This window comes from Crocodylus siamensis, chromosome 7, assembly GCF_052110815.1.
Source record: "Crocodylus siamensis isolate JL-2025a chromosome 7, ASM5211081v1, whole genome shotgun sequence".
Classification (NCBI taxonomy): Eukaryota; Metazoa; Chordata; order Crocodylia; family Crocodylidae; genus Crocodylus; species Crocodylus siamensis.
Window position 1 is genome coordinate 27,334,572 of NC_143401.1, and position 15,414 is coordinate 27,349,985.

Below are 15,414 nucleotides of genomic sequence, written 5' to 3' on the forward strand. Positions count from 1 at the left end.
GGCCAGTGGGGGTTCAGTTGAGGGGTGCTCTGGCAGGGGCAGCATGATATGGGGAACAGTTGGGCTTGTCAGAGGGAGTAGTCAGTAGGGGACCCCTTAGCTTGCAGGCAGCACAGTGCAAAACCATTGCTGCAGTCAAGCAGGGTTGCCAACCCCCAATTTTTTTTCTGAAAATCTGGAACCTTTTTACTGACAACAAAACTTTTTTTCACTATGGTTGATGTTAAATCCCTAAATTTGAATCCTAGCCCTTCTAACTGCCATCTACAGCCTGGTGAAAGTGTTGTAAAACATATATCAGCAAAAATGTGTCAATAAAAAAAAGGTTTGTTTGTCAATAAAAAGACTCAAGATTACCAGTAAAAAATTATTTTGGCAACCCTGGTCTGGAGTCTGACCAAGCAGGTGCCTTTTCATACTTACTCTCTAATTGTATCTAAAGTATAAATTACTCCTTTTCAGTCACCAGTTTAGTTTCTGAAGACCCTCTAGCAAGACTCTAAACCAGCCATTGATTTGTTCTAGTTTAGGGGTGGGCAAAATACCGCCCGCAACCAAATGCATCCCACCAGGCCAGAATGGCCTCTGTGGCCCCTAAACAATTTAGAAAATATTTATCTGCTCCTGGATGCCTGTCAAAGATGGCAGGAACCAATGACAGTAGAACCCAGGGGAAGCCTCAGCAGGAATGCAGCATCCCAGCCCCTCCCCATCACCAGCCATTTCCCTGCTTTCCTGCCCCGCATTGCTCTGGCACCACATGGCTCCTGGCTGTATTGCCTGACTGAGGAGCATGGGCTAATGCTGGTACCAGGGTGTATGTGTGTGTGTGTGTGTGTGTGTGTGTGTTCATGGGGTGAATCCTACACACACACCTCACCATACACATACACTCACACACACCCTTGTACTGCCATACATGCAGACCCCCACAGCCACAGCCCCTCACACACAGCCCTCCACAAACCCCATACCCACCCATACCCCACATATCCACATACACACCCACATGCTCCCTCACCCCACACCCCTACACTTATCCAGCCCCCACAGGCACACCCACACCCTCCCCCACACCCCACATACCCACACACCCACAGTACCCGACAAACCTATAGCCCTCCCATAATATACAAGAGTAAGACTTCACTTTAAGTTATTATATACAGTCACCTCTATGTACACTACACAAACACACATGAACCTGAACAAAAATATTGTTTGAAATTAAATCAATGAATGTTGTAGATGTTCACTATTTAGAATATAATTTGGTATTTTTGTGGTTCCAAGATGGCAAAATCCCTTGCTGAAAGGAGTACTTCCAGTGGCAAGGGGAGGGACTTCTGGTGGCAGGTGGCAGGACTTCCAGTCACAGATGGTGACCGGGAGGCAGGGCACCTATCAAGAGGTGGGGCTACTCATGTGGCCCTTGACAGCTTGCCAAAACTAGGTAAGCAGCCCTTTGCCCAAAATAATTGCCCACCCCTGTTTTAGATCTAATGTGTTTGGCTTTCTAAAGTATTCATCCTCATAATATGCAGATTAAAGTGTTTTTTTCTCTTTTACTTATGAAATACCTATTCTGAGTTTTTATCCTTTGTTTCTCAGAACACAGAGATGATGATAAATGATGTATGGTAACAATAAAGTGGCTATTTGTTGCAGATAAACCATTCATATCAAATGGTTTAATTAATATAAAATTGCTCTAATGAAAGAGGATTTTAATTTACTATATTATTATCTGCAGCAAACAAATGAATGTTAAACCTAAGGAAACAAAATCCATATTGCTGTTTAGCTCTTCTTACAGGTTTATAGTTTTATCTGAGAGCAGTTCATAGAAATGGGGCAAGTGGCAATCTGAACTCACTACAGTGAACTGCGCACACATTTACAAAATACAACCTAAAATGAGAATGTGTGTACATCCTTGTGTGCTCTGATCTTTGCAGACCTTTTAAATTAGCAGCAGAACCCCCATCCCAAGTGGAAGTTGTTTAGCTTTGCTTATACCCTGTTTCAAAAAATATGTGCTCCAAAAGGAAATTGTACTGATTTATAATTACAGTCATCATTCAACAAGCAATGCAACATCTATTAGGGCTGTGCAAAACGGCTATGTTTTGTTTTGGTTTTGGATTCAGCTGTTTTGGAGGGACAGTGATTTGTTTTGGTGTTTTGGATCACTGTTCTGTTTTTATTCGGTTGAATTTATTTTGGCGTTTTGACTCTGTTTCGGTGATTCGGCCATAGGGTATAATGGGGAATCACTAAAATGCTTATAACTTTGTCATTTCTTGCATGTTTTTGATGAATATTGCAGGGATGGTAGCCCCTTCTAAGGGCATGAAGTCTGCCAGGTTTCCAGGAGACAGGTACAGGGGTTTTTGTGAAACTGCACTTCAAACTGTTCAAAGTAAAATTCATGACGTGTGACTCTGTGTGTGTGTGTGTGTGTGTGTGTGTGTGTGTGTTAAGATGCATTGGGATGAAAACAGCAGGCATCATAGCCCCTTATGAGGCCATGAAGCTGGCCAGGTTTCATGGAGATAGGTTTCGGGGTTTCTGTGAAACTGCACCTCAAACTGTTCAAAGCAAAACTTGTGACATGTTAAGGTGCAGCAGGATGAAACCAGCATGGATGGTAGCCTGTAACAGGGGGCCTTCCCAGTGACAGTTAGATCTCTACCCACCCACCTATTTCTGGGCCAACTGCCTACCCCCCTTTTTCCTGCCACGCCTTGACGGAAAAGTGATTCAGATGTTTCCCAGGTGGGAAGCTGCCCATTTAGGTATTTTGGGGTGACATCCATTCCACAGCTCCATAACTCCTGTACACTGTGGCCTCGCACATTGCATCCTTCATTCCGTCTAGCTATGGTCCCCTCTCTGGGTCCTTTGGCTCCCCCTTGGGCCCTAGCTCCACCTTCAGGCCAGTTGGGATCATGAGCCTCTTGCTCTGGGCATTCCTCATGGTGGGCCCCCCGGCTCTTTGACCCTCCTTAGGGTCCTGGCCCCAGCACGGACCAGTCAAGGGTACCTCTGATATCTTTTATTACACCAACTGAATAGTTGGAGAAATATATCTTAGCAGGCTTTCATGTTTAAAAACCCTTTGGTAGGCTGAAGGAGCATCTGCAGTTGGTGTGTGCTCTTCCTGGGTGGAATGAATAGTAAAGAAGCCAGAGGCTGGGCCGCAGGCAAGAAAGCCAGTCAGTGAAAATCTAAATTGAGGTGTCAGGGGATGAGAGACAGGCCTGAAGGGTTGGTGGGGGGAGAAAGGGGATGTAGCAGCCACGTAAAAATGAGGAGGTACCTGGGGAGTCAGATGTTAGGCAGGTTATAGTGCCTCATAAATCCAAAGTCTATATTGAGTCCATGAGTCTTTGTGTCCAGGATGTTGATGAAGTGAAGTTCATAGGCTCGTCTGTAAAAAGTGGTTTGTAAATTCAAACAAGCACCAAACCTCACTAACTTCACCACCAGAAACAAACTTCTTACAGCCCAAAACACACCAAATATATCCAGACCATGCCATGACAAGAAATGTAAAACCTGCCAACATATCTCCACAATTACTACACCCCACAACAGATCATCACCACTCCAAGATCTTACAGCTGCACCTCCAGAAATGTTATATATTTCATCTAGAGCACCAAATGCCCTGATGGAAAATACGTAGGAGACACCAAGCAACAGCTGTGCAGCAGAATGAATGCACACCAGAAATCTATTACAGACAAGAATACCCGACTACCTGTGGGGGCACATTTCTCACAAGAAAGCCACTCTGTCTCCAGTCTCTCAGGCCTGATCCTCAAATGGAATTTACAAACCACTTTTCACAGATGAGCCTATGAACTTCACTTCATCAACCTCCTAGATACAGAAACTCATGGACTCAATATAGACATTGGATTGATGATGCACTATAACCTGCCCGACATCTGACTCCCCAGGTACTTTTCCACTTTTACCTGCTACATTCCCCTTCCCCCATCCCCTCCCAGCCTGTCCCTCACTCCCTGATACCTCAATTTACGTTTACACTGACTGGCTTTTTTGCCTTCATTGCATGCCAGCTGCTAGCTTCTTCACTACTCATTCCATCCAGAAAGAGCAGGGGGCCTTCCCAGTGTAGGTGAGATTTCAGCCCACCCACCTGCTTCTGGGTCAACTGCCTACCCCTCTTTCATCTGCCCTGCCTTGATGGAAAACTGATTCAGATGTTACCCAGGTGGGAGGCTGCACATTTAGGCCTCTGGTGTCTAGGGGTGACATCTGTTCAGCAGCTCCACACCTTCCCTAACACTGCAGTCCGTGCCTCGCAGATGGCATCCCAGGCAGCTAAGCTCACCTGGAGCTCACAACTCCACTGCAGCCAGCAAGCCTCAGGTCTCTTACAGGTCTGGGCTTTCCCTAGCTAGGACTGTATGTGTGTGTGGTGACTGGAGGTTATAAGGTGCCTCCTGTCCACCTTTCACCAGGGAGTTTTGCAGTCCTGGAATTTCTTGGGGGCTGCCACACCACTGGCAGTCCCACCAGGCCTCCCAACCCTGGCAGGGTGCAGTTTTAGGTCATGCCCAGGACCTGGGGCCTCTTTCTTCCCCATAGCCCCAGCCCATACCTCCAAGTTTATCCTGGCACAGGAGCTTGGCAAGGAGATGTTCTTCTCCTGCTGGCTGTTGATACAGTGAGTGCCACCTCCAGATCTGAGAGCGGGGCATTAAATGGTTTTGAAAAAAAAAATTAAAAATGAAATAGGTGCAGATGGAGTGAGGAGTGTGGCACTCACTCTGTCTGCATGTGGAGCTTGGGAAACCCTATCAGTGGGAGGTTCACCTTCAGAAACACCAGCTGGTCCACCAAACCAGGATCCAAGGAGGTATGGTGGGGTGTCACAACATCCCCAGCAATGCTGAACACCCTCTCACTCGGAACATTGGTCGGTGGACAGGACAGGTGTTGCTGGGCAACCATGGCCAGATCCTGTCACATTTGTCTGTGGCTTGCCCAGTAGGCTAAGGGGTTGCAGAGCAGTGGCTCCACATCTTCGGTGAGAGAGGTAGCCACCGAGGACTCAGTGCTACCTGCCCAGTACTGGGAGCCTGGTGCTTCTGAGTCCCAACATGGAAGCCATGCCCTTGTCCCACATTGGCAGCACCTGTGGTGGAGGACACTGGCTGGTGGATGGAGTGCTGGCATGGGACAGTCCCCCTGCTTCCGCTTCCTCCTGCTTCTGCCCATCTAGCTCCCTGCCCCTCTTCACTACCACCTCTGTCCAGTGATCCAGGGTTTTGCTGACACACACACTCCCCTTCACCCTCAGGTTGCACATGGCTGCCAGCACGTGGACCATACTGGCCCGCAATAGATACAACCATTTCTTGATGCCCTCCTTCAGCCGCTTCACAAGTGCCTGCACCTCTGGTGACAGTGGCTTGCCCCAGCCAGGAACATCGATCCGCTGGAACTTCTCCATTTGGTTCAGAAGCTCCCTCACTATGAGGATTACCTGGCTGAGGAGGGCATTGCCATCTCTGAGGCTCTCGGTGGCCTCAAGAAATGGCTTGAGGACCACCAAGATCTGGGAGATGGTATCCCATCCTGTTTTGTTAAGGGGGCCACTGATCCTAATCTCCCTGAGCAAGGCCATCTTACGGATGGCCTTCTGTTGCTCCACCAGCCTTTTGAGTATCAAGTATGTGGAGTTCCACTGAGTCTCCACATCCTGCATGATTTTGTGCTGCAGGATACTCAGCTTTGCCTGTTTGTCCCGCAGCATCTTGCCCCCCTTGACGCTTCAGTGGAAGTAGCCTGCCACCTTCCTGCACTTTTAAGTGATCTGGCTGGTTGTGACAGTTCCCTCACTGGCAGCCCTGTCCCCCTCCAAGGTGTCCCGGACTATAAGGTGGGATTTGTGCCACACAGCAGATGCTAACAAAGTTGGCATCAAGGTATGCCTTGACCATATTGGCCCCATTGAGGTGACCATGAAAACGTGGGTGAGCTCGCTGTCCCCAACGAGCCACTCCTGCACCATGTGGTTCATGGCCACCATAATCTCCCTTGCTGTGTGGGAGTCATCCATCACCTCCACTTGAAGGAGAGCCCACCAATGGCCTGACTGTGATCACACCAGTGCCCTGCGAGGGAGAGGAAGGCATGAGCTCCACCCCAGCTGCTCCAGATGTTTGAGGTGAAGTGTAAGGCAACCTGCAGACCTGTCTTGTGCAGCTGCTCCATCAAGTACTCCTTGTAGGCTAGGCTGAGGAGGAGCAAGGGCAAGGGGGTGGTCTCTCCTGATATGCATCAGCATCCCCGTGGTGCTGAAGTGTTTCTCATCTTTGCTCCAGCTGGTCTTGAATTGACAGTGCAGGTAGATAGCATACTTGGGATCATCTACCACCTCAAAATGATCCCACACTATACTACCCCTAGCTTCTGGGGTGCGGGTGTGGATCCTGCCTTATCCCCCTCCTCAGCAGGCAGAGGCACAACAGGAGGAGCTGACTTGGCTGAGCCACTTGCCTCCACAACCTCAAACCCCTCCAAACTGTCTTCTGGGGAAGGAGACCAGGCTCTAGGGGAACTCTGAGGGGAGTGGAGTACAAATTCAGATTCCCCCTCCTTCCCCACAATTTCCCTGGCTATGGCACTGAGCTCCCTTGGTTCCAGATCCAGATTCTCCTCTGGCACTGGGAGGCTCATGCTGGTAACTGAAATTGGGGTGCAGGAGACTGTCATGCTGGTGCTTGTCATGGTCGTACTGGGGGTTATTATTATTGCTGGTGTTAGTGGAGGTGGGACAGGTACAGACACTGCTCCCACCTCCCTGCTGCCACTCGCAGCAGAAGCCTCATGGCTGCTAGGGAAGAGGGTGAATCTAAGTTTTGGGGGAGGGGGACTTGCAGCTGTTTCCCTACCCTATCTAGCCCCTCTCACTCCCCAGCCAGAAGACCTGGCACCTGCCTTTCCAGCATGCTTCATAATGTTCGTTGTGTTGGAAAATGTCTGTGTGTGTAATATATCTTCTATCTGTTTAATATAGGTGTGTGTGTGTGTAATATATCTTCTATGTCTTTACTATACCGTCTTCTATTTCCTTACTATATCTTCTATTTGTAATATATTGGACAGGTTATCCAAACCTTTCCAGAAAGAGAGACTAGCAAGAGACTGACTAGGAAGCCAGTCACTGCAGCCAGCCAGTACCTTTCACACACTGTTGCTTCCAGACAGCTCACAAAAGGCAGAGAAAGGCTCCACACAGAACCTTATATGCTGTTTCTCCATCCCTCCCCCCAGAGCACTGGGATTGGAAGGGACCTCAGAGATAGATTTCAGACAGTGGCTAGCTACAGTTGTTGATATTAGAGTTAATGGATGGTTTTTCATCTGCCTATTTTAAATATGTTCAGAGATCAATAACAGAAAAATTCTCTATTTGCAAAACTTTCTGTATGCATGTTGTTAGTCTAATAATTTTCCATAACCTTCTCTCATCTGTGTTTACAAATTATTTTTGTTCCCACCACAGACTTTATCAAAATATGCACATTTGTATTTGAATTTAGTTAGATTCTGAAAAAATTCAAATTGCACACAGACCCATGCAAGGGGCCAAAATCAATATTCATAGTGTCATTCTTTCTTAGTGACTTCTCCTGTCTCACGTAAACAAGTTCAGTAATGGATTACAGATTAGAAATGTCTAAATTAGTATGGCTGTATGAATTAATTTATCTGGAAGTAATTTATCTCACTTCTGGATCTTGCTGATCCAAGAATGGGGATTCTCAAGCTGCTCATCATTACGTTGTCAGTTGAAGCCAAAGATGACATATCTCCTGATGGGTGGTTTTCAAGCAAAGCATGAGCCCAAAAAGTTCATTATGGTTATGTGGCCTGGCTACAGCAGCCTCAGAATCCCTTATTCTCTATGGTAAAGAAAACTCTGCACATTGACGTCAACAGGTGGAACGTTAGCCACCTAAGCTCCAAAATAGTAGGGTGAGAAGGAGATAAAGACAACAGTTTCTATTTAGGGGTAAAATACTCACAGCAGTCCATCATTAGGTTCTAGTATCAGAGAAGCAGTGGAATTGCTTTAAAAACAAAACCCTTATCCTGCTTTAGTTATGCTAGTGTAAATCCAGAGTGAGCCTGTTGAAGTTGCTGGAGGTACAGTGGCTTTATGCCTGGCTTCAGATATAAGGAGAAGTATAGCTTTCATGTCATACTAAGAAGAAAGGACTTGAGTTCCGGCTTTTTATTTTTTAAAAAGTGTGTTTTTGCTTTGCACATTCTTAAGCTTGACCCAGTATCTTCCCAGATGAGTAAGTTAATAAAATCCCTTTTAAAAAGCATTATTGTGCTAGCTGGCTGTAATTATGTGGGCATTTTCTTGAATGGTTTCTCAATCAAGAAAAAGTACCTTCTTACATCATGACTTTTAAATGAATGGATCTCATACCACCTGGTGCATATATATTGTTCTGCATCACTTATTTTAAATAAATGCAGCTTATTTTCCCTTCTTCTAGATGATGTTCATAACAAATCCCTTATCCCTTTTCACCTACACAGACCTTTGGTATTTCACTGCTAAGTTTTTGTAGCACAGGGAATTATGCTTCCAGAGCATCTTTTTCACATACATTCCAAATGGTTCCCCTCTCTTTAAAACAATGAATGTCAGCAACAGCTGGATTGTATGTATTTGAAATTGGCTTTCTTTTCATTCCCAGGACTCCTGCTGCCAGATGGACTTGGGGAGTTCAGCAAAGTATTATCAGTAGGCATAAGAAGGGGAATTAAATCTCCATTCCGGCTGTGAACACTTCATCTACTCTTACTGCATACCTATACTGCATTTCTATCTTGTATCAATAGGGCTTACTTTCTTAAATTTTCCCTTTTCATTGTTCAAGCATGCACCCACCAATACTTCGCTTTTCCTTTGTGGGTAAAATTGTCTCCCCTTTTTCTGTTTAGTATTTGCCCTATATCAGAATCATGTATGGATTCTCTCTCTACATGAAGCTTCTCCAGTACTCACTTCAACTGTAAATAGCCCAAGCTGGAGTAGGAAGCGGTCTTTCACTGAACTTTGATGCTTTTGGTTACATACATGAATCTCAGTTTTCCACTAAGAAGTCAAAGGCAACTGTTTATAATTGCTCTTATTTCTCTGCTTTTGTTAAGCCAATATTGTTGCAAAAATTCACAATAACAGACCCAGAACAAGGCTTTAGGTGCATTGTTGTCCTCTATATAAGTCTTTGATCACTGGATTTTGAGCATGAAAATTAAGGTTTTATGGCACAATGAATAATCGTCCCACTACAGATTTGCACTTAATAGGCCAGATTTGTTGTGCAGTCTACACCTCTGGCACAGCATTCTGGCTCCAGAGATAGCTGACTTGGAGACAGTCTTAGCAGAAAGTTAATGCAAGCTCCTTTCCACTACAGGATGTAAAGAGACTAAAGCTGATCAGGAAGTGGCAACATTTCTATCACCTTGCAACCTTGATAACCCATCTGAAGTTTTGGAAAAAAAAACAGTTCTTTTTAATTAATTTTCCCTAGCATATATCTTCTAGTCTCCTTATTGTTATGCTAAGCACAACGCTGGTTTGCTAGCATTACAGAAGATGCTTATGGAAAGCAAGAATTCTATCTGTTTTCTTAAGTGTGTCAGGGGTGGGGGGGGAATGAGGTGGGCGTAAATTTTGACTTCTGGTTCTATAAATCTGCTGATGTTTACTCCTAAACATAAGAACTTAGAAATGGCCATACAGAAGGAAGTTGTAATCTGGAGCTAACAACACATGTATGTTTTTTAGCAATGGTAATCTAATGCCTCTTGATGCTTCAATCTGAACCCCGGTGAAAGACAACTCCACAAGTGATAGGAACAGTTAAGAAGGCTGTTGATCATTGAATCTCCACAATAACTAGGCCTAGATATTTTTGTAACTGTTAGATATTGTGGCAAGATATAACACAATGACTCTTAAAAAGGTCCCTTTCCCTGTGTTGTCATCTAGTGGTAGTCACACCAGCTCTTGCCAGTATTTTTTCTCCATAGTATACAACTCATCCACTCTGCTTGAGTCCTGGTGTCTACGATTTGGATCTCTAAATACCATATTCTGGGAGCTTGACCTGATATAAACCCTACAGCGGTCAGTGTAAATCTTGGAAGTACATTTTGGAACTGGTCATCTATGAGGAGTAGGTTGTAAGCAGAGTAGGGGATAGAGAAATAGATTCCAAAGGGCGTAAAACTGTGTATCTCCTTCTCTTGGCAGAGCTGAAATCTGAGTACAAAGCTGCTCATCTTCTCTTTATAGCTGATGAGATAGCTGTGGTATCTGATTAGCTATGAGCATTTGGTGGTATCTGGGTCACTGAGTGGATTGGGTATTTCAGTTCTCATAAGGAACTGGTTTGGGTTAATGACTTGATTTGTGCTAAAGCAATATAATACGGATACTGGTGGTGTTACCTCTTGGAGACTTTAGTGCAGCTCTTATATACCTAGCAACAGGATAGAAGTAAATGCTGAGATCAAAATTTGGATCATCATCTGCTTCTACTCCATAGTAATCCACAGGCAGGTCTCTGTAGAACTTGGCTCCAGTGTTGATGTGAAATCTGCCTGCGGCAGCATTCACAATGTTGGAGATGCCCATCTGTTGCAGCTGATCTTTGTCACGAGCTGTATACCTGCAAGAGGGAATGCTGGGTTACTCAGGGTGTGCTGCGGGCATTTCTCTTTCTGCAGCCCTACCTAAACCTTGAACAAAATATAAAAGAAGGGGCTGCCATGTGGCTGTGTTATTCTAAGGATTAAAAATATAGTGCAAAATTGTGCTAGGTGCTGTCTAGCCATTGGAACTGGTCAAGAGTTTTCTATCACATTGTCACCTAAACTTGTGGGGGGGGGGGGTGCTGTTGGGAGGGGAGGGTATTCATTTTTGGCCAAACATTTTCATGGGGAAATTGGAAGTGTTTCCCAACCATCTATACTAGCAAGACTGACTTGGGTTTTTGTCTGTATAGGTGAGATATATCGCTTATCAAATATTGATCAAGAGCTCACTACTACAGGCAACTGGCTGTGCTAATGGCTCAAGGGAAAAGCCAGATGATCAATATTGTTTGAGCACCAAAATTGTACTTCCTACTGCTCTGACACATAGTGATGTAGTGCAGCTGTATAACAGGGGAGGTTTGGCACATGAGGGAGCACTGGATGCTGCACTCTTTGTGACAATTGTACAGTCACCTGCCAGATGTGGTGGTGGCTCTTTTTGTGCTGCTTCAAACCCTGGCTACCAGAAGGCCAGGGATGCTGCCCCAGTCTCTCTCACCACCTCAGTTGAGCTACCGATGCATGCACCAATACTGAGGAAAGACCCATGTTCACTGAAGGGGCATGAAGGAGTATAAGGCTGCCTTCACTACCCCACTGCCTTGGATCCTAAGTACCATTGAGCCAGACATAGGGTTTAGATCAGGGGTGGGCAATTATTTCAGGTGGAGGGCTGCTTTACCGATTTTTGGCAAGCTGTTGAGGGCCACATGGGTGGCCTTGCAACCTTGACAGGTACCCGCCCCCTGGTTGCCGTCTTGTGACAAGAAGTCCTGCTCCCTAACCCCTGACCTATGCCACCCAAAGTCCCTCCCCTTGTCCCCAGAAGTACTCCTTTCAGCAAGGGGTTTTGCCATTTCATAGATTCATAGATTGTAAGGCTGAAGGGGACCTTGGAATATAATTGGGTCCAGCCCCCTGCACCAAGCAGGAAAGATAACTGGGGGTCAGGTGACCCCAGAAAGGTGACTGTCCAGTCTCCTCTTGAAGATTTCCAGAGTAGGTGATTGCACCACCTCTGGAGGAAACTTATTCCACAGTCTGGACACCCTGACTCTGAAGAAGTTTTTCCTAATGTTGAGCCTGAATTGATCTTCCAGGAGTTTGTGAATGTTACTCCCAGTTTTCCCCTCAGGTGCCCTGGTGAACAGTTGCTCACTGAGCCCTTGATGTTCTCCCTTAGTGTAGCAGTAAGCTGCTACCAAGTCCCCTCTCAGCCTTTTCTTCTTCAGGCAGAAGAGTCCCAGATCCCTCAGCCTTTCCTTGAATGGCTTGCCGTGTAAGACTCTGATCATATGGGTGGCTCTTCTTTGGACTCTCTCAAGCTTGTCCACATCCTTGTTAAAGTGTGGTGCCCAAAACTGGATGCAGTACTCCAGCTGCAGTCTCACTAGTGCTGAGTAGAGTGGAAGAATCACTTCCTTGGTTTTGCTGGAGATGCATCGATCGATGCACGCTAGATTATTGTTTGCCCTACTGGCTACAGCATTACACTGGTCGGTCATATTCATACCATGGTCTATTATTACCCCCAGGTTGCTTTCATTTGCTAGTCAGTGTGGTGCCACAAAGCCCGTAGTTGTGTTGGGGGTTGCTCATCCCAAGGTGGATTACTTGACATTTCTCAACATTGAACTTCATCAGATTCTGATCCACCCAACCTGCCAGCCCATCTAGGTCCGCCTGTATCTGTAGATTATCTTCAAATGTGACCACACTTCCCTATAATTTGGTGTCGTTCATGAGCTTTGCGAGTGAGCTCTTCACCAAATTGTTAATAAAGATGTTGAAAAGTACTGGACCTGTGGGATGCCACTGCCCATTTCTTGCCAGGATAACACAGATCCATTCACTATGACTCTCTGGGTCCTATCCTGCAGCCAGTTTCTCACCCACCTGTCTTGGAGTTAAGCCCACAATCCTCCAATTTTCTCATGAGGACATCATGGGATACTAGATCAAAGGCTTTTTGGAAGTCAAGGTATACAATGTCAACCTGCTTTCTTGTGTCCAGGTGGTGAGTTACCTGGTTATAGAAGATGAGGTTGGTAAGGCAAGACCTGCCTGCGATGAAGCCATGCTGGCTATCATTCAGAATCTTACCTTCTGCAAACTTAAGAACTAGAAAAATACCAAATTATATTCTAAAAAGCAAACATCTACAGCATGGATTAATTTGATTTCAAAAAATACTTTTGTCCTTATTTACATGTGTTTGTGAAGTGCACATAGAGGTGATTGCACACTAGCTTAAAATAAAGTCTTACTCTTGTATATTGTGAGGGGTGCATATAGGTGTGTAGGGGGATGTGGGGTGTGGGTGGGGGGAGAGTGGCTAGGGTGTATGAGGTGGTGTGGATGTGGGGGTCTGCATGTATGGCAAGGCATGGTGTGGGCGCATATGTATGGTGGGGTGTGTGTGAGAGTCACCCTGTGAACACACACACACATATACACTGCCCTTGCCTGCACACACAGACACTCTACCCCTGTCTGCACAGAGATATACTGCCCCTGCCTATACACGTGTACCAGTGAAGCCTTGTGCTCCCTGGTCCAGTAATGCAGTCAGGTGCTGGAGGGCAGGAAGAGAGTGAAATGGCAGGGGGTGGGTGGGGCTGGGCTGCTCAGTTCTGCTGAAGGCTCCCCCTGGGTCCTACTGCCCCTGGCTCCTGTCAGCTTTGACAGGCAGCCAGGAGCAAATAAATATAAATTTACCAATTTTTTAGGGGCCCCGCAGGCTGGATAGAATAGCCTAGTGGGCCAGATGTGGCCTGCAGGCCATATCTTGCCCACCCCTGGTTTAGACCTTGTTAGCTGATTTTTAAACCTTTCATTCTCAAGGGATTGCATTTCAGAGACCTGCCCCCACTTATCTCCTAGTTTTTATCTGAGCTGGGTCTCTTTTGAATGGCTCTACTGAATACCGTCTCACTTACACATCTCCCACAAAGAGGTTTGGCCAGACTTCATTCACATGGCCTGTGGAAGGTTTGTGAGCCCAAAGCAGGCGCTGAAGCTCTTCCAGAGGAGGTGTTTGATAATTGCTCTGTTTTTGGGATGGCAGACTTGAAGCACTTCGTATCTTTGGGCGCAGTAAATCATCTTTATGGAGTGAAACCCATGCCATTCTGAAATACAGAAAGAAGACATTGTTCAGCCTGTTTAGACAGAACATCATTTTCCTTTTACTCCAAAAACTCACCTGTCATTACAGTAATGGGTTCCTTGGAGCAGAGACTGACATTTTGTTCCATGTTTACATGAAATCTAGCTCAGTGGGTCTCAGTCCATGACTTGGGTTCCTGTCCATTACTATAATATAAATTGTAATGTATTCACTAGTAAGGAGAGCTTTGTGATAAGATATTTATTCATTCTTTCCAGGGGTAAGTAATGGTACTACTCCCTGTTCTAATTACAAATGTTTGTGGTAGGAAGAAACTGTGTGAGCAGAATAGAAGTGTTATAATCATGGACTTTCCAGGCATTCACACATTAGCACTTTGGAAATCATTCCACTTACGTTTCTCCTCTAGCATTCAAAGAAATGTTACAAATACAAATAGAAAATCAAACCATAAGCCTGGATTGTCTCTGGAGTTCTTCAATTCCTGCATGGTATATTTGTCTTGCCTCCTTGGTTCTTTATTCAGAGACTGATTTGGGGATAATTCTTAGGATTCTTTAACTCTGGTTAAGGTCATTACTTTATCTAATTCCAATGTATTATGATACCACAATAAAAATGTTTTTTTGGGGGGGAGGGCAGATCATTGCTTATATACCATCTTCTCTCTTCTCATCCTGGTCATTTGATTGCATGAGCCTGGGGGGGTGGTCTATAATGACTACCAACTCACTGACAACAATATTTCCTGGAGATAACAGAAGAGAAAATGCCTCAGAAGATTGGCAGGGGTACAGCTTTTAGCTGTGTTGATCTAAGGACACAGGCAGACAAGGTTCTTTGAGCAAATCCAATATCTTTTATTAGACCAACTCAAATAGTTGGAAAAATTATTTGCAAGCTTTTAGGACAATCTTTAAGTTTTAGCTCATGCCTCATGGCTTGCATCGCAGGCAGTTTGTTACAATAAGTAGCTTTTTACAATATGCAATGGGTGTTTCACATTAAATTAATTTAACTTTCAGAAAAAAATAGTATTTTTGGTGGAATTTTGACACATTTTTCAAAATAAAAAGTCATCCATGGTTTTTGCCTGGCTCTAGAAACTAAACTGAACAAGTAGCCGCAACACAGATGGTTCTAATTGGTTGCTGGCACTCTCAGAGACAGAAGACTGAATGGGCATGAAGTCTTCTGAGTTGCCCCAGGTGCTGATCCCTATAGGACATGGTTAAGGTACGTTTGTTACTTAGTGAGGCAGAAGCTTGCTTTGCATGGACTAGGCTGAATGTGATCTTTGGGTGATTACGGGTCTTTGTGGGGAACATTCCAGGTTCTTTTACCAGCACTTACTGTTACTTTTTTCCCTTTAATTTTAACTCACTGTGTTT

General features: G+C 45.2%; 1 protein-coding gene and 1 long non-coding RNA gene across 5 annotated transcripts in view; one reads left to right on the forward strand and one right to left on the reverse strand.

The window, feature by feature from the left end:
- The window catches only part of LOC149859633 (uncharacterized), a 125,385-nt gene that overhangs the window by 17,077 nt on the left and 92,894 nt on the right, over nucleotides 1–15,414 (forward strand). The gene's annotated exons all lie outside the window — the stretch shown is intronic.
- Nucleotides 1–15,414, reverse strand: part of LOC149859634 (dual specificity protein phosphatase 13B-like) — a 49,304-nt gene that overhangs the window by 4,065 nt on the left and 29,825 nt on the right. For 3 of the 4 annotated variants that reach the window (XM_090056627.1, XM_090056626.1, XM_090056625.1), the window contains 2 exons: nucleotides 13,833–14,024; nucleotides 10,525–10,745 (listed from right to left, as the gene is read on the reverse strand). In XM_090056627.1, coding sequence (XP_089912753.1) covers nucleotides 10,525–10,745; nucleotides 13,833–14,023 — 412 coding nt within the window. In that variant the 5' untranslated portion in view covers nucleotide 14,024. The remainder of the gene's footprint in view (nucleotides 1–10,524; nucleotides 10,746–13,832; nucleotides 14,025–15,414) is intronic. The other variant, XM_090056628.1, reaches the window with a different exon arrangement.